This window comes from Mobula hypostoma, unplaced genomic scaffold, assembly GCF_963921235.1.
Source record: "Mobula hypostoma unplaced genomic scaffold, sMobHyp1.1 scaffold_137, whole genome shotgun sequence".
In the NCBI taxonomy this organism is placed as follows: Eukaryota; Metazoa; Chordata; class Chondrichthyes; order Myliobatiformes; family Myliobatidae; genus Mobula; species Mobula hypostoma.
The window spans coordinates 158,046-175,418 of NW_026948205.1; the positions used below are offsets into that span (position 1 = coordinate 158,046).

General features: G+C 60.5%; 1 protein-coding gene across 1 annotated transcript in view; it reads right to left on the reverse strand.

Moving 5' to 3' along the window:
• LOC134341807 (uncharacterized) overlaps positions 1–17,373 on the reverse strand; it is a 64,805-nt gene that overhangs the window by 44,294 nt on the left and 3,138 nt on the right. Inside the window, exons 2-3 of the mRNA XM_063039745.1 lie at positions 11,920–12,171; positions 6,527–6,680 (exon numbers count right to left, since the gene is read on the reverse strand). Coding sequence (XP_062895815.1) covers positions 6,527–6,680; positions 11,920–12,171 — 406 coding nt within the window. The remainder of the gene's footprint in view (positions 1–6,526; positions 6,681–11,919; positions 12,172–17,373) is intronic.

Here is a 17,373-nt window from a genome sequence, read left to right on the forward strand (position 1 = left end):
CCAGGAAATAAGTCCAGGACCAGCCTATTGGCTCAGGGCATCTGACCCTCCAAGGGAGGAGTTGTAAAGTTTGATGGCCACAGGCAGGAATGACTTCCTATGACGCTCTGTGTTGCATCTCGGTGGAATGAGTCTCTGGCTGAATGTACTCCTGTGCCCACCCAGTACATTATGTAGTGGATGGGAGACATTGTCCAAGATGGCATGCAACTTAGACAGCAACCTCTTTTCAGACACCGCTGTCAGAGAGTCCAGTTCCATCCCCACAACATCACTGGCATCGCATATGTTATAATTATGTGGTTGGCTTGTCCTGTTTTTTTTGTGTGATATCATTCCGGAGGAACACTGCATCATTTTTTAATGCTTGCATTTCTAAATGACAATAAACAAGGACTGAGTGTCCTCATAACCTAAAGAAAATCCTACTAAATACTGACCTGAAGAGGGTGAACGTTATTGATTTTGCGTTTTATATTTGTAACTAATTTAGATCACTTGGTAAGAGATTTGGGAGGGGGGAAGGCTGGAGATTGGAGCTGAGAGGAAAATTGAACCAGCACTGGAGCAGACTCGATGGACGAAATATCCTCCGGGACTCCGGGAAGTGAGGAAGGAGATTGCTGAGCCTCTGGCGATAATCAGGAGTAGTGCCGTGTCACGGGAGGGTGACAAATATGACTGCAGTTCTTCAAAAGAGGCAGTCGGGACAACCTGGGAGTGATAAGACGGGTGAATCCTATCAACAGAGATCCTTAGAGACGTGATTGAGGGGCACTTGGAGAGAGACGGTCTGGTGACGAGGGTCAGCCTGGCTTTCTGAGGGGCAGCTCGTGTCCGGTGAGCCTGGCTGAAATCTTTGAGCACGCGACAAGGCCCGTCGATGAAGGCAGCACAGCGGACGTGGAGGGTTAGTGCGCCGTTGGACAAGGCTCTTCAGAAGATCAGGAGGCACCAGATCCCGGGAAAGGTGGGGACAGAACTGGTTTGCCCTCAGACGGCTGTACTTGGGGCGTATTCTGCCCGGAGGGCGGACGGCTGTCGTGGGTGACAACGGGACAGAGACCGGACGCACGGCTGGGCCGAGAGGTGGCAGATGCAGTTCAAAGTGAGGACTGGTTCACTTTGCAAGGTCAAACACTCTGCGAGGTACAAAAGAACACAAGAAATAGGAGCAGGAGTCGGCCATCCGGCCGGCCCCGCCATTCAATAAGATCATGGCTGATCTGACCATGGACTCATCTCTACACACCTGCCTTTTCCCCCATAACTCTTAATTCCCCGACTATGCAAAAATCTATCCAACATTGTCTTAAATATATATTTACTGAGATAGCCACATATTCATCACTCTCTGGGAAAAGCAGTTCCTCCTCGTCTCTGTCGTAGATCGACTGCCCTGAATCTTGAGGCTATGTCCCCTAGTCCTAGTCTCACCTACCAATGGAAACAACTCTCCTGCCTGTATCTTATCTATCCCTTTCATAATTTGAAATGCTTCTACAAGACCTCCTCTCATCCTTCTTTGTAATGTCGCAGCTCTGGAAAACCCTGGTTAGACCACACTGGGAGTATTGTGTTCAGCTCTGGTCGCCTCATTATAGGAGGGATGCGGGAGCTTCAGAGAGGGTGCAGAGGAGATTCGCCAGGATGCTGCCTGGATTAGAGAGGGTGCAGAAGAGATTCGCCAGGATGCTGCCCGGATTAGAGAGGGTGCAGAGGAGATTCACCAGGATGCTGCCTGGATTAGAGAGGGTGCAGAGGAGATTCACCAGGCTGCTGCCCGGATCAGAGAGGGTGCAGAGGAGATTCACCAGGATGCTGCCTGGATTAGAGAGGGTGCAGAAGAGATTCGCCAGGATGCTGCCCGGATTAGAGAGGGTGCAGAGGAGATTCACCAGGATGCTGCCTGGATTAGAGAGGGTGCAGAGGAGATTCACCAGGCTGCTGCCCGGATCAGAGAGGGTGCAGAGGAGATTCACCAGGATGCTGCCTGGGTCAGAGAGGGTGCAGAGGAGATTCACCAGGATGCTGCCTGGATTAGAGAGGGTGCAAAGGAGATTCACCAGGATGCTGCCTGGATTAGAGATGGTGCAGAGGAGATTCACCAGGACGCTGCCTGGATTAGAGAGGGTGCAGAGGAGATTCGCCAGGATGCTGCCCGGATTGGAGAGAGTGCAGAAGAGATTCGCCAGGATGCTGCCTGGATTAGAGAGGGAGCAGAGGAGATTCACCAGGATGCTGTCTGGATTAGAGAGGGTGCAGAGGAGAATCAACAGGATGCTGCCTGGATTAGAGAGGGTGCAGACGAGATTCACCAGGATGCTGTCTGGATTAGAGAGGGTGCAGAGGAGATTCACCAGGCTGCTGTCCGGATCAGAGAGGGTGCAGAGGAGATTCACCAGGATGCTGCCTGGGTCAGAGAGGGTGCAGAGGAGATTGACCAGGATGCTGCCTGGATTAGAGAGGGTGCAGAGGAGATTCACCAGGATGCTGCCTGGATTAGAGAGGGTGCAGAGGAGATTCACCAGGATGCTGCCTGGATTAGAGAGGGTGCAGAGGAGATTCGCCAGGATGCTGCCTGGATTAGAGAGGGTGCAGAGGAGATTCACCAGGATGCTGCCTGGATTAGAGAAGGTGCAGAGGAGATTCACCAGGGTGCTGCCTGGATTAGAGAGGGTGTAGAGGAGATTCACCAGGATGCTGCCTGGATTAGAGAGGGTGCAGAGGAGATTCACCAGGGTGCTGCCTGGATTAGAGAGGGTGCAGAGGAGATTCACCAGGGTGCTGTCCAGTTAGAGAGAGTGCAGAGGAGATTCACCGGGATAAATCAGGGAAGATAGTGCACCCGTGGCTGACAAGGGAAATTAGGGATAGTATCAATTCCAAAGAAGAAGCATACAAATTAGCCAGAGAAAGTGGCTCACCTGAGGACTGGGAGAAATTCAGAGTTCAGCAGAGGAGGACAAAGGGCTTAATTAGGAAGGGGGAAAAAGATTATGAGAGAAAATTGGCAGGGAACATAAAAACGGACTGTAAAAGCTTTTATAGATATGTAAAAAGGAAAAGACTGGTAAAGACAAATGTCGGTCCCCTGCAGACAGAAACAGGTGAATTGATTATGGGGAGCAAGGACATGGCAGACCAATTGAATAATTACTTTGGTTCTGTCTTCACGAAGGAGGACATAAATAATCTTCCAGAAATAGTAGGGGACAGAGGGTCCAGTGAGATGGAGGAACTGAGCGAAATACATGTTAGTAAGGAAGTGGTGTTAGGTAAATTGAACGGATTAAAGGCAGATAAATCCCCAGGGCCAGATGGTCTGCATCCCAGAGTGCTTAAGGAAGTAGCCCAAGAAATAGTGGATGCATTAGTGATAATTTTTCAAAACTCTTTAGATTCTGGACTAGTTCCTGAGGATTGGAGGGTGGGTAATGTAACCCCACTTTTTAAAAAAGGAGGGAGAGAGAAACCGGGGAATTATAGACCGGTTAGCCTAACGTCGGTGGTGGGGAAACTGCTGGAGTCAGTTATCAAAGATGTGATAACAGCACATTTGGAAAGCGGAGAAATGATCGGACAAAGTCAGCATGGATTTGTGAAAGGAAAATCATGTCTGACGAATCTCATAGAATTTTTTGAGGATGTAACTAGTAGAGTGGATAGGGGAGAACCAGTGGATGTGGTATATTTGAATTTTCAAAAGGCTTTTGACAAGGTCCCACACAGGAGATTAGTGTGCAAACTTAAAGCACACGGTATTGGGGGTAAGGTATTGATGTGGATAGGGAATTGGTTAGCAGACAGGAAGCAAAGAGTGGGAATAAACGGGACCTTTTCAGAATGGCAGGCAGTGACTAGTGGGGTACCGCAAGGCTCAGTGCTGGGACCCCAGTTGTTTACAATATATATTAATGACCTAGATGAAGGAATTTAATGCAGCACCTTCAAGTTTGCGGATGACACGAAGCTGGGCGGCAGTGTTAGCTGTAAGGAGGATGCTAAGAGCAGGCAGGGTGACTTGGATAGATTAGGTGAATGGGCAAATTCATGGCAGATGCAATTTAATGTGGGTAAATGTGAGGTTATCCACTTTGGTGGCAAAAACAGGAAAACAGATTATTATCTGAATGGTGGCCGATTAGGAAAAGGGGAGGTGCAACGAGACCTGGGTGTCATTATACACCAGTCATTGAAAGTGGGCATGCAGGTACAGCAGGCGGTGAAAAAGGCAAATGGTATGCTGGCATTTATAGCGAGAGGATTCGAGTACAGGAGCAGGGACGTACTACTGCAGTTGTACAAGGATAGATATTGTACAAGGTTAGGTATGGCCCTTGTGGCTACGGGGATCAGGGGGTATGGAGGGAAGGCAGGTACAGGGTTCTGAGTTGGATGATCAGCCATGATCGTACTGAATGGCGGTGCAGGCTCGAAGGGCCGAATGGCCTACTCCTGCACCTATTGTCTATGTTTCTATGGATTAGAGAGGGTGCAGAGGAGATTCACCTGGATGATGCCTGGATCAGAGAGGGTGCAGAGGAGATTCACCAGGATGCTGCCTGGATTAGAGAGGGTAGATTAGAGATTCTGCCTGGATTAGAGATTCACCAGGATGCTGCCTGGATTAGAGAGGGTGCAGAGGAGATTCACCAGGATGCTGCCCGGATTAGAGAGGGAGCAGAGGAGATTCACCAGGGTGCTGCCTGGATTAGAGAGGGTGCAGATGAGATTCACCAGGATGCTGCCCGGATTAGAGAGGGAGCAGAGGAGACTCACCGGGACGCTGCCTGGATTAGAGAGGGTACAGAGGAGATTCACCGGGACGCTGCCTGGATTAGAGAAGGTGCAGAGGAGATTCACCAGGATGCTGCCCGGATTAGAGAGGGTGCAGAGGAGATTCACCAGGATGCTGCCTGGATTAGAGAGGGTGCAGAGGAGATTCACCAGGATGCTGCCCGGATTAGAGAGGGAGCAGAGGAGATTCACCAGGGTGCTGCCTGGATTAGAGAGGGTGCAGATGAGATTCACCAGGATGCTGCCCGGATTAGAGAGGGAGCAGAGGAGACTCACCGGGACGCTGCCTGGATTAGAGAGGGTGCAGAGGAGGTTCACCAGGATGCTGCCTGGATTAGAGAGGGTGCAGAGGAGAATCAACAGGATGCTGCCTGGATTAGAGAAGGTGCAGAGGAGACTCACCAGGATGCTGCCTGGATTAGAGAGGGTGCAGAGGAGATTCACCAGGATGCTGCCTGGATTAGAGAAGGTGCAGAGGAGGTTCACCAGGATGCTGCCTGGATTAGAGAGGGTGCAGAGGAGATTCACCAGGATGCTGCCTGGATTAGAGAGGGTGCAGAGGAGATTCACCAGGATGCTGCCTGGATTAGAGAGGATGCAGAGGAGATTCACCGGGACGCTGCCTGGATTAGAGAGGGTGCAGAGGAGATTCACCAGGATGCTGCCTGGATTAGAGAGGGTGCAGAGGAGAATCAACAGGATGCTGCCTGGATTAGAGAAGGTGCAGAGGAGACTCACCAGGATGCTGCCTGGATTAGAGAGGGTGCAGAGGAGATTCACCAGGATGCTGCCTGGATTAGAGAGGGTGCAGAGGAGATTCACCCGGAAGCTGCCTGGATTAGAGAGGGTGCAGAGGAGATTCACCAGGATGCTGCCTGGATTAGAGAGGGTGCAGAGGAGACTCACCGGGACGCTGCCTGGATTAGAGAGGGAGCAGAGGAGACTCACCGGGACGCTGCCTGGATTAGAGAGGGTGCAGAGGAGATTCACCGGGACGCTGCCTGGATTAGAGAGGGTGCAGAGGAGGTTCACCAGGATGCTGCCTGGATTAGAGAGGGTGCAGAGGAGAATCAACAGGATGCTGCCTGGATTAGAGAAGGTGCAGAGGAGACTCACCAGGATGCTGCCTGGATTAGAGAGGGTGCAGAGGAGATTCACCAGGATGCTGCCTGGATTAGAGAGGGTGCAGAGGAGGTTCACCAGGATGCTGCCTGGATTAGAGAGGGTGCAGAGGAGACTCACCGGGACGCTGCCTGGATTAGAGAGGGTGCAGAGGAGATTCACCAGGATGCTGCCTGGATTGGAGAGGGTGCAGAGGAGATTTACCAGGGTGCTGCCTGGATTAGAGAGGGTGCAGAGGAGATTCACCAGGATGCTGCCTGGATTAGAGAGGGTACAGAGGAGATTCACCAGGATGCTGCCTGGATTAGAGAGGGTGCAGAGGAGATTTACCAGGATGCTGCCTGGATTAGAGAAGGTGCAGAGGAGATTTACCAGGACGCTGCCTGGATTAGAGAGGGTACAGAGGACTTGATAGAGGTGTACAAGATGATAAGAGGCATAGATCCAGAGACTGATCGAGTGGACGGCCAGAGACTTTTCCCCGAGGGCAGAAGTGATACGAGGGGGCATAATTTCTCGGCGATCAGAGGGAGGTTTTTCCACACGGGGAGTGGCGGCCGTGCGGAACGCCCTGTCGGGGTGAGACGAGCAGAGTCAGACCAACCTGTATTGCCCGGCGGGAGTGCTGCAGGGCGCCGGGGTGGGGAGCGAGGGCGGTGCGGCCATCGGTCAGGCTCAGGAAGGGGTCGAAGCCCAGCGGGGAGCCGAGGCCCCCGAAAAGTGCAGACATGTGCTGGCGGTGGGCAGCGAACGGGTCCCTGGGGGAGAGAGGGAGACGGGGGACGGAGGACGGTGGGTAACAGGCAGGCAAAGGGGATGTGAGGGCAGGGGGAAGGGTGTGAGGGAGAGGGTGGGGAGGGAGTGAGGGGGAGGGGGGGAGGGGGGAAGAGGGGAGAGGGAGGAGGGGGAAGAGGGAGGAGGGGGAAGGAGGGGAGGGGGAGGGGGAAGGAGGTGAGGGGAGAGGGGGAAGGGGAGAGGGGTAAGGAAGAGAGGGAGGAGGGGGAAGGAGGGAGGAGGGGGAAGGAGGGGGGAGGGGGAAGGAGGGGAGAGGGGAGGGGGAAGGAGGGGAGGGAACAGGGGTAAGGAAGGGAGGGGGAGGGGGAGGGGGAAGGAGGGAGGGGGAAGGGAGAGTGAGGGAGAGGGTGGGGAGGGAGGAGGGGAGGGGGGAGGGGGGAAGAGGGGAGAGGGAGGAGGGGGAAGAGGGAGGAGGGGGAAGGAGGGGAGGGGGAGGGGGAAGGAGGTGAGGGGAGAGGGGGAAGGGGAGAGGGGGTAGGGGAGAGGGGGAAGGGGAGAGGGGTAAGGAAGGGAGGGGGAGGGGGAAGGAGGGGAGGGGGAGGGGGAAGGAGGGAGGGTGAAGGAGGGAGGGGGAGGGGAGAGAGAGGGGGAGGGGAGAGGGAGGGGGAGGGGGAGGGGGAGGAGAGGGAGGAGGGAAGGGGAGAGGGGGTGGGGAAGGAGGGTGAAGGGGGAGTGTGAAGGGGAGGGTGAAGGGGGAGGGCGAAGGGGGGAGGGCGAAGGGGGGAGGGCGAAGGGGGGGTGAAGGGGGGAGGGTGTAAAGGAAACACAAAATAGAAAACAAGATTACATTAGCATCTAAAATCAATCACACTATGCTGTCTCCCACCCCCAGCCCTCCCAAAGCTGCCCACACCTGCAAATCTCTCCCCCACTCCTGTCGCTCCCCCCCAGTGTCAATCTCTCTGTCCCGCTTCCCCGTTCTCTCAGACTCTCCCCTCCGCTATCACTGCTGTCCCCCTCCCTCCGTCCCGTTTCACCCCCCCGTCTCTCCCCCCCTCACCCTCTTGCCCGACATTCCCCCTCCTCCACACCCCCGCCGTCATATCCAACGCCTCAGCTCGACACCCCGACTTCTCCCCCGGTCACCCCTTCCGTTCCCCTCCTGCCTCGTCCGTCCGTTCCCCTCGTCTCCATCTCATCCGGAACTCCCCTCTCAGGCTCTTCGCTTTCTCACTCCCCCCACCCCTGCCCGCCCCGTGTCTCCCTCCCGCTCCTCGTCCCCTCCCTCCACTCCCATCCTGCCCCCCCTCCCCAGCTCTCTCACCGGCCTCACCTCTCTCCTCCCTCCATCGCCGCACCTCTCTCCCTCCCTCCATCCAGCTGTCTCCCCTTCTCACCCCCACCTCTCTCTCTCCATCTACCACAACCCCCTTCTCTCCCTCTCCCCACAATTCTCTCTCCCTCCCTCTCCCCACCAGTCCCTCCGCCTCCCTCCCCCTCCAGCTCTCGACACCCACCTCGAGCCCCCTCTCTCCTCCTCCCTGCGTCTCTTCCTTCCGTCACTCCCTCCACCTCTCTCGACTCCTCCTCACTCCCCAAACTCTCTATCTCCCTACCACTCTCTCCCTCCCTCCACCTATCTCTGCCCTCTCACTCTCCTCCCCCTTTCTCTCCATCAACCTCACTCTTCCCCTCCGCCTTCCTCTCCCCACCACTCAGCCCCCTCCCTCTGTCACCCCACCTCCCTCCCTCCCTCCACCATACTCTGCCCCACTCCACCTCTCCCTCTAGTCCCATCTCGCCACCACGCTCTTCCACCCTCCTCCTACCTCTCCCGTCTCACACCGCTGTCCCTCCCCATCCCCAATTCTCTCCATCTCCATCCACCTATCTCTACCCCCTCTGCCTTACCCTCCATCTCTCTACCCCTCATCCACTCTTCACCTCCCACTCCAGCTCTCTCTACCCCTGCCCACATCTGTCGCTGCCCCCCCTCCCCTTCCCTTTCTCTCTCCTCCCCCTCTCTGTTCCTCTCTCCTCCTCTCCCTCCCTCCCCTTCCTACTCTCTTCTCACTTCTCAGCCCTCTCTCTCCCCTCCCTCCCATCTCCTTCACCCCTCTCCCCTTCCTCCCCTCTCTCCCTGCCCCCTCCCTCCCTCTCTCCTTCCCTTTCTCTCTCCTTTCTCTGTTCCTCTCTCCCCCTCTCCCTCCCCACCTTTCCCCTTCCTACTCTCTTCTCAGCCCTCTCCCCCTGCCCCCTCCCCCTCTCCCCTCTACTCCCTCCCTCCTCTCTCTCTCCCCACCCCCTCTCCCTGCCCCCTCCCCTCTCTCCCCCTCCCCTTCTCCCCCCATTCCCTCCCTCCCCCTCCTCTCTCCCCCTATCCCCTCTCCCCTCCCCCCTCTCCTTCTCCCCCCTACTCCCTCTCTCCGCTCCCTCCCTCCTCTCTCTCCCCCTACCCCCTCTCCCCCCTCCCCTCCCCCCCTCTCCTCTCTCCCCTCCCCCTCCCCTTCTCCCCCATTCCCTCCCTCCCCCCTCCTCTCTCCCCCTACCCCCTCTCCCCTTCCCCCTCCTCTCTCCCCCTACCCCCTCTCCCCTCCCCCTCTCCTTCTCCCCCCTACTCCCTCTCTCCACTCCCTCCCTCCTCTCTCTCCCCCCTACCCCCTCTCCCCCTCCCCTCCCCCCTCCTCTCTCCTCTCTCCCCCTCCCCTTCTCCCCCCATTCCCTCCCTCCCCCCTACCCCCTCTCCCTCTCCCCTCCCCCCTCTCCTTCTCCCCCCACCCCCTCTCCCCCTCCCCTCCCTCCCCCCTCCTCTCTCTCCCTACCCCCTCTCCCCTCCCCTTCTCCCCCCTACTCCCTCTCTCCCCCCTACCCCCTCTCCCTCTCCCCTCCCCCCTCTCCTTCTCCCCCCACCCCCTCTCCCCCTCCCCTCCCTCCCCCCTCCTCTCTCCCCCTACCCCCTCTCCCCTCCCCCTCTCCTTCTCCCCCCTACTCCCTCTCTCCGCTCCCTCCCTCCTCTCTCTCCCCCCTACCCCCTCTCCCTCTCCCCTCCCCCCTCTCCTTCTCCCCCCACCCCCTCTCCCCCTCCCCTCCCCCCCTCTCCCTCCCCTCCCCCCCTCTCCTTCTCCCCCCTACCCCCTCCTCCTCCCCTCCCCCCCTCCCCCTCCCCTCCCCCCTCTCCCTCCCCTCCCCCCTCCCCTCCCCCCTCTCCCTCCCCTCCCCCCCTCCCCCTCCCCTCCCCCCTCTCCCTCCCCTCCCCCCCTCCCCCTCCCCTCCCCCCTCTCCCTCCCCTCCCCCCCTCTCCTTCTCCCCCCAGTTGTTTACAATATATATTAATGACTTGGATGAGGGAATTAAACGCAGCATCTCCAAGTTTGCGGATGACACGAAGCTGGGTGGCAGTGTTAGCTGTGAGGAGGATGCTAAGAGGATGCAGGGTGACTTGGATAGGTTGGGTGAGTGGGCAAACTCATGGCAGATGCAATTTAATGAGATAAATGTGAGGTTATCCACTTTGGTGGCAAAAATAGGAAAACAGATTATTATCTGAATGGTGGCCGATAAGGAAAAGGGGAGGTGCAACGAGACCTGGGTGTCATTATACACCAGTCATTGAAAGTGGGCATGCAGGTACAGCAGGCGGTGAAAAAGGCGAACGGTATGCTGGCATTTATAGCGAGAGGATTCGAGTACAGGAGCAGGGACGTACTACTGCAGTTGTACAAGGATAGATATTGTACAAGGTTAGGTATGGCCCTTGTGGCTACGGGGATCAGGGGGTATGGAGGGAAGGCAGGTACAGGGTTCTGAGTTGGATGATCAGCCATGATCGTACTGAATGGCGGTGCAGGCTCGAAGGGCCGAATGGCCTACTCCTGCACCTATTGTCTATGTTTCTATGGATTAGAGAGGGTGCAGAGGAGATTCACCTGGATGATGCCTGGATCAAAGAAGGTTCACCAGATTGATTCCTGGGATGGCAGGACTTTCATATGAAGAAAGACTGGATGAACTGGGCTTGTACTCGTTGGAATTTAGAAGATTGAAGGGGGATCTGATTGAAACGTATAAGATCCTAAAGGGATTGGACAGGCTAGATGCAGGAAGATTGTTCCCGATGTTGGGGAAGTCCAGAACGAGGGGTCACAGTTTGAGGATAGAGGGGAAGCCTTTTAGGACCGAGATTAGGAAAAACTTCTTCACACAGAGAGTGGTGAATCTATGGAATTCTCTGCCACAGGAAACTGTTGAGGCCAGTTCATTGGCTATATTTAAGAGGGAGTTAGATATGGCCCTGGTGGCTACGGGGGTCAGGGGGTATGGAGGGAAGGCTGGGGCGGGGTTCTGAGTTGGATGATCAGCCATGATCATAATAAATGGCGGTGCAGGCTCAAAGGGCCGAATGGCCTACTCCTGCACCTATTTTCTATGTTTCTATGTTACTCCCTCTCTCCGCTCCCTCCCTCCTCTCTCTCCCCCCACCCCCTCTCCCTTCCCCTCCCCCTCTGCCTCTCCCCTCCCCCTCCCCTTCTCCCCCTACTCCCTCCCCTCCCTCCCTCTTCTCTCTCCCCCTACTCCCTCCCCCTCCTCTCTCTCCCCTACCCCCTCTGCCTCTCCCCCTCCCCCTCCCCCTACTCCCTCCCTCCACTCCCTCCCTCCTCTCTCTCTCTCCCCTGCCCCCTCTCCCTCTCTCTCTCCCTCCCCTCCCTCCTCTCTCTCCCCTACCCCCTCTCCCTCTCTCCTCTCTCTCCCCTGCCCCCTCTGCCTCTCCCCTCCCCCTCTCCTTCCCCCTCCCCTTCTCCCCCTACTCCCTCCCTCCCTTCTCTCTCCCCCTACCTCCTCTCCCTCTGCCCCCTTCCTCCTCTCCCTCCCTCCCTCCACTTCCTCCCTCCTCTCTCTCTCCCCCTACCCCCTCTCCCTCTCTCTCCCTCCCCTCCTTCCTCTCTCTCCCCTCCCCCCTCTGCCTCTCCCTTCCCCCTCTCCTTCCCCCTCCCCTTCTCCCCCTACTCCCTCCCTCCTCTCTCTCCCCCTACCTCCTCTCCCTCTGCCCCCTTCCTCCTCTCCCTCCCTTCGCTCTCTCCCTCTCTCCGACCCTCCCCTCTCTCTCCCTCGTCTTCCCCCTACCTCCCTCTCTCCTCCGCTCCCCCACATCCCTCCCCACCCTCTCCTTCCCCACTTCACCCCCTCCGCACCTCTTACTCCCTCTCCACCACACCCCACTCCCCCGTTTCTCCTTCTCTTTCCCCCGTCCCTCAATTTTCTTACATTTTCCTCTTCTCCAGCACCGGAAGTTCCCGTCGCCTCCACCGGAAGTCGTCTCGGGTGCCTGGGCACACCCCCCCCACCTTTCTCCGGACAGCCAATGACGTCGTCCGCCATCGCCGCGTCTTCACGCCCGACCTCACTGCGTCTGACGTCAACGCGGCCGGAGGCGTCCCCCGGACCTCACTGCGTCCGACGTCATTAAACCGCACGTCGCGGGGCGACTTTCCTCTCCCGTGACGACAGCCGCCATTTCTGAGAATCGGCGTCGCAATTAGGTTTCATGTCATTGTCAGCGTCTCCGTTCAGCTGGTCTGCGACTATTTTCCACCCTTTCAAACTCTCCTTTACCATTCTGATTCTTTTCCTGCTGGTTTTATTCCCCCCGCGTCATTCTGGGCGGGTTTAGATCACAACGGCTGGCAGGCGTCAGCGCGAGCTCCCACCCAGGCGCAGTGACATCAGCCGCCCGGCCACGCCCCAAAAATACGACCCCGCCCCCTCCACCATCCCCCCAGACTCCGCCCCTCCTCCATCCCCCCAGACCCCCCTCCATCCCCTAGACCCCGCCCCCTCCACCATCCCCCCAAACCCCTCCCCCTCCTCCATCCCCTTTACCCCGCCCCCTCCACAATCTCCCCCAGACCCCGCCCCTCCTCCATCCCCCAGACCCCCCTCCATCCCCTAGACCCCGCCCCCTCCACCATCCCCCCCAGACCCCGCCCCTCCTCCATCCCGCCAGACCCCCCTCCATCCCCTAGACCCCGCCCCTCCACCATCCCCCCAAACCCCTCCCCCTCCTCCATCCCCTTTACCCCGCCCCCTCCACAATCTCCCCCAGACCCCGCCCCTCCTCCATCCCCCAGACCCCCCTCCATCCCCTAGACCCCGCCCCCTCCACCATCCCCCCAGACCCCGCCCCTCCTCCATCCCCCCAGACCCCCCTCCATCCCCTAGACCCCGCCCCCTCCACCATCCCCCCAAACCCCTCCCCCTCCTCCATCCCCTTTACCCCGCCCCCTCCACAATCTCCCCCAGACCCCGCCCCTCCTCCATCCCCCAGACCCCCCTCCATCCCCTAGACCCCGCCCCCTCCACCATCCCCCCCAGACCCCGCCCCTCCTCCATCCCGCCAGACCCCCCTCCATCCCCTAGACCCCGCCCCCTCCACCATCCCCCCAAACCCCTCCCCCTCCTCCATCCCCTTTACCCCGCCCCCTCCACAATCTCCCCCAGACCCCGCCCCTCCTCCATCCCCCAGACCCCCCTCCATCCCCTAGACCCCGCCCCCTCCACCATCCCCCCCAGACCCCGCCCCTCCTCCATCCCGCCAGACCCCCCTCCATCCCCTAGACCCCGCCCCCTCCACCATCCCCCCAAACCCCTCCCCCTCCTCCATCCCCTTTACCCCGCCCCCTCCACAATCTCCCCCAGACCCCGCCCCTCCTCCATCCCCCAGACCCCCCTCCATCCCCTAGACCCCGCCCCCTCCACCATCCCCCCCAGACCCCGCCCCTCCTCCATCCCGCCAGACCCCCCTCCATCCCCTAGACCCCGCCCCCTCCACCATCCCCCCAAACCCCTCCCCCTCCTCCATCCCCTTTACCCCGCCCCCTCCACAATCTCCCCCAGACCCCGCCCCTCCTCCATCCCCCAGACCCCCCTCCATCCCCTAGACCCCGCCCCCTCCACCATCCCCCCCAGACCCCGCCCCTCCTCCATCCCGCCAGACCCCCCTCCATCCCCTAGACCCCGCCCCCTCCACCATCCCCCCAAACCCCTCCCCCTCCTCCATCCCCTTTACCCCGCCCCCTCCACAATCTCCCCCAGACCCCGCCCCTCCTCCATCCCCCCAGACCCCCCTCCATCCCCTAGACCCCGCCCCCTCCACCATCCCCCCAAACCCCTCCCCCTCCTCCATCCCCTTTACCCCGCCCCCTCCACAATCTCCCCCAGACCCCGCCCCTCCTCCATCCCCCAGACCCCCCTCCATCCCCTAGACCCCGCCCCCTCCACCATCCCCCCAAACCCCTCCCCCTCCTCCATCCCCTTTACCCCGCCCCCTCCACAATCTCCCCCAGACCCCGCCCCTCCTCCATCCCCCAGACCCCCCTCCATCCCCTAGACCCCGCCCCCTCCACCATCCCCCCAAACCCCTCCCCCTCCTCCATCCCCTTTACCCCGCCCCCTCAATCTCCCCCAGACCCCGCCCCTCCTCCATCCCCCAGACCCCCCTCCATCCCCTAGACCCCGCCCCCTCCACCATCCCCCCCAGACCCCGCCCCTCCTCCATCCCGCCAGACCCCCCTCCATCCCCTAGACCCCGCCCCCTCCACCATCCCCCCAAACCCCTCCCCCTCCTCCATCCCCCAGACCCTCCTCCATCCCCTAGACCCCGCCCCCTCCACCATCCCCCCCAGACCCCGCCCCTCCTCCATCCCGCCAGACCCCCCTCCATCCCCTAGACCCCGCCCCTCCACCATCCCCCCAAACCCCTCCCCCTCCTCCATCCCCTTTACCCCGCCCCCTCCACAATCTCCCCCAGACCCCGCCCCTCCTCCATCCCCTTTACCCCGCCCCCTCCACCATTCCCCCCCAAACCCCTCCCCCTCCTCCATCCCCTAGACCCCGCCCCCTCCACCATCCCCCAGACCCCGCCCCTCCTCCATCCCGCCAGACCCCCCTCCATCCCCTAGACCCCGCCCCCTCCTCCATCCCCTTTACCCCGCCCCCTCCACCATCCCCCCCAGACCCCGCCCCTCCTCTGTCGCCCCCAAACCCCTCCCCCTCCTCCATCCCCTTTACCCCGCCCCCTCCACCATTCTCCCCCAAACCCCTCCCCCTCCTCCATCCCCTAGACCCCGCCCCCTCCACCATCCCCCCCAGACCCCCCTCCATCCCGTAGACCCCTCCATCCCCCCCAGACCCCCCCTCCATCCCCTAAACCCCTCCATCCCCCCCGACCCCCCCTCCATCCCCTAGACCCCTCCATTCCCCGCAGACCCCCCTCCATCCCCCCCAGACCCCCCTCCATCCCCTAGACCCCCCTCCATCCCCTAGACCCCTCCATCCCCCCCGATCCCTCCATTCCCCCCAGACCCCCCTCCATCCCCCCCAGACCCCCCTCCATCCCCTAGACCCCCCTCCATCCCCTTAACCCCTCCATCCCCCCCGACCCCCCCTCCATCCCCTAGACCCCTCCATTCCCCCAGACCCCCCTCCATCCCCTAGACCCCTCCATTCCCCCCAGACCCCTCCATTCCCCGCAGACCCCCCTCCATCCCCCCCAGACCCCCCCTCCATCCCCTAGACCCCCCTCCATCCCCCCCGACCCCCCCTCCATCTCCTAGACCCCTCCATTCCCCCCAGACCCCCCTCCATCCCCTAGACCCCTCCATTCCTCCCAGACCCCCCTCCATGCCCCCCAGACCCCCCCGCCATCCCCTAGACCCCTCCATCCCCTAGACCCCTCCATTCCCCCCCGACCCCCCCTCCATCCCCTAGACCCCTCCATTCCCCCCAGACCCCCCTCCATCCCCCCCAGACCCCCCCTCCATCCCCCCCCCGACCCCTCCATCCCCCCGGCCCCCCCATCCCCTAGACCCCTCCATTCCCCCCAGACCCCCTCCATCCCCTAGACCCCTCCATTCCCCCCAGACCCCCCTCCATCCCCTAGACCCCGCCCCCTCCACCATCCCCCCAGACCCCGCCCCTCCTCCATCACCCCAGACCCCCCCTGCATCCCCCAGACCCCCCTCCATCCCCTAGACCCCTCCATCCCCCCAGACCCCCCTCCATCCCCTAGACCCCGCCCCTCCACCATCCCCTAGACCCCGCCCCTCCACCATCCCCCAGACCCCGCCCCTCCTCCATCCCCCCAGACCCCCTCCTTCCCCTAGACCCCGCCCCCTCCACCATCCCCCCAGACCCCGCCCCTCCTCCAGACCCCCCTCCATCCCCTAGAACCCGCTCCCTCCTCCATCCCCTAGACCCCGCCCCCTCCACCATTCCCCCCAAACCCCTCCCCTCCTCCATACCCTAGACCCCGCCCCCTTATCAATCCCCCCAAACCCCGCCCTGTCCTCAAACCCCGCCCCCTCCTCCAGACCCTCCTTCCCCTAGACCCTGCCCCCTCCACCATCCCCCCGAGACCCCACCCCCTCATCAATCCCCCCCAAACCCCGCATCCTCAATCCCCCCAGACCCTCTAGACCCCGCCCTCTCCACCATCATTCCCCCTAGACCCCGCCCCGTCCTCAATCCCCACCAAACCCCGCCCCCTCCCCCTCCTCAGCCCCTCCAAACACCACCCCCTCATCCACACCCTACACCCACCCCTCCTCAATGCCCCCTTGACCCCACTCCCTCCTCTGTCCCCAGACTGCTCCCCAACACCCTGCTTCCCCCCTCAATCCCCAGACCCTGCTTCGTCCTCCATCCACAGATTCTGCCCCCTCCTCCTCCTCCTCCTCAATCCCCCTACACCCCTGCTTCCCCCTCAGTCCCCAGAACCCGCCCCTCCTCAATCCCCCATACCCTGCTTCCTCCTTAATCCCCTAGACTCCGTCCCCTCCACATACCCCCAGACACCGCTGCCCCCTGTCCCCTCCTCAATCCCCCAGACCCTGCCTCATTCCCCAGTCCCAACCCCCTCCTTAATCCTCCCAGACCTCTCCCCCATCTCAACAACCCCCCCGAGCCACACCCCTTCCCCTCCACAGTCTCCACTCCTCACCCCCAGACTCTGCCCTCCATCCCCAAAGCTTCAAGCCTGCCCCCTACCCATCCCTGGACCCTCTCACCTCGTCCTCCTCGGACCCCCCCCCCCCCCCCACCCCGACGCCCACTCCGGGGATAGACAAGACAGACAGACAGCCTGGTTTCCGTAGGCCAAACTTTATTAACAGTATCAAAGTTGACAAGTTCCCAGCAGCGGGATAGGGTCAAAAGTGGAGGGAGGGGGGCTGGAAGGCGTAAATCTTTTCGAGTGAGGCACAGGCATTTAGGGAGGGGATTGGAGGCAGTTGCAGGAGTTTGAGGCTTGGAGGGAGTTAGAGGCAGGGAGCTGGGTAGGGAGTTGGAAGCGATTCACAGAGTGTGTCCCACCCTCGTACGCTGAGGTCCCTCTGTCCCTCAACACGCCCCATCACTCACTGTATGTGTCCTATCCTCGTACGCTGAGGTTCCCCTGTCCCTCGACACTCCCCACTGCTCACTGTGTGTGTCCTACCCTCATACACCGAGGTCCCCCTGTCCCTCGACACTCCCCACTGCTCACTGTGTGTGTCCTACCCTCATACACCGAGGTCCCCCTGTCCCTCGACACTCCCCACTGCTCACTGTGTGTGTCCTACCCTCATACACCGAGGTCCCTCTGTCCCTCGACACTCCCCACTGCTCACTGTGTGTGTCCTACCCTCATACACCGAGGTCCCTCTGTCCCTCGACACTCCCCAC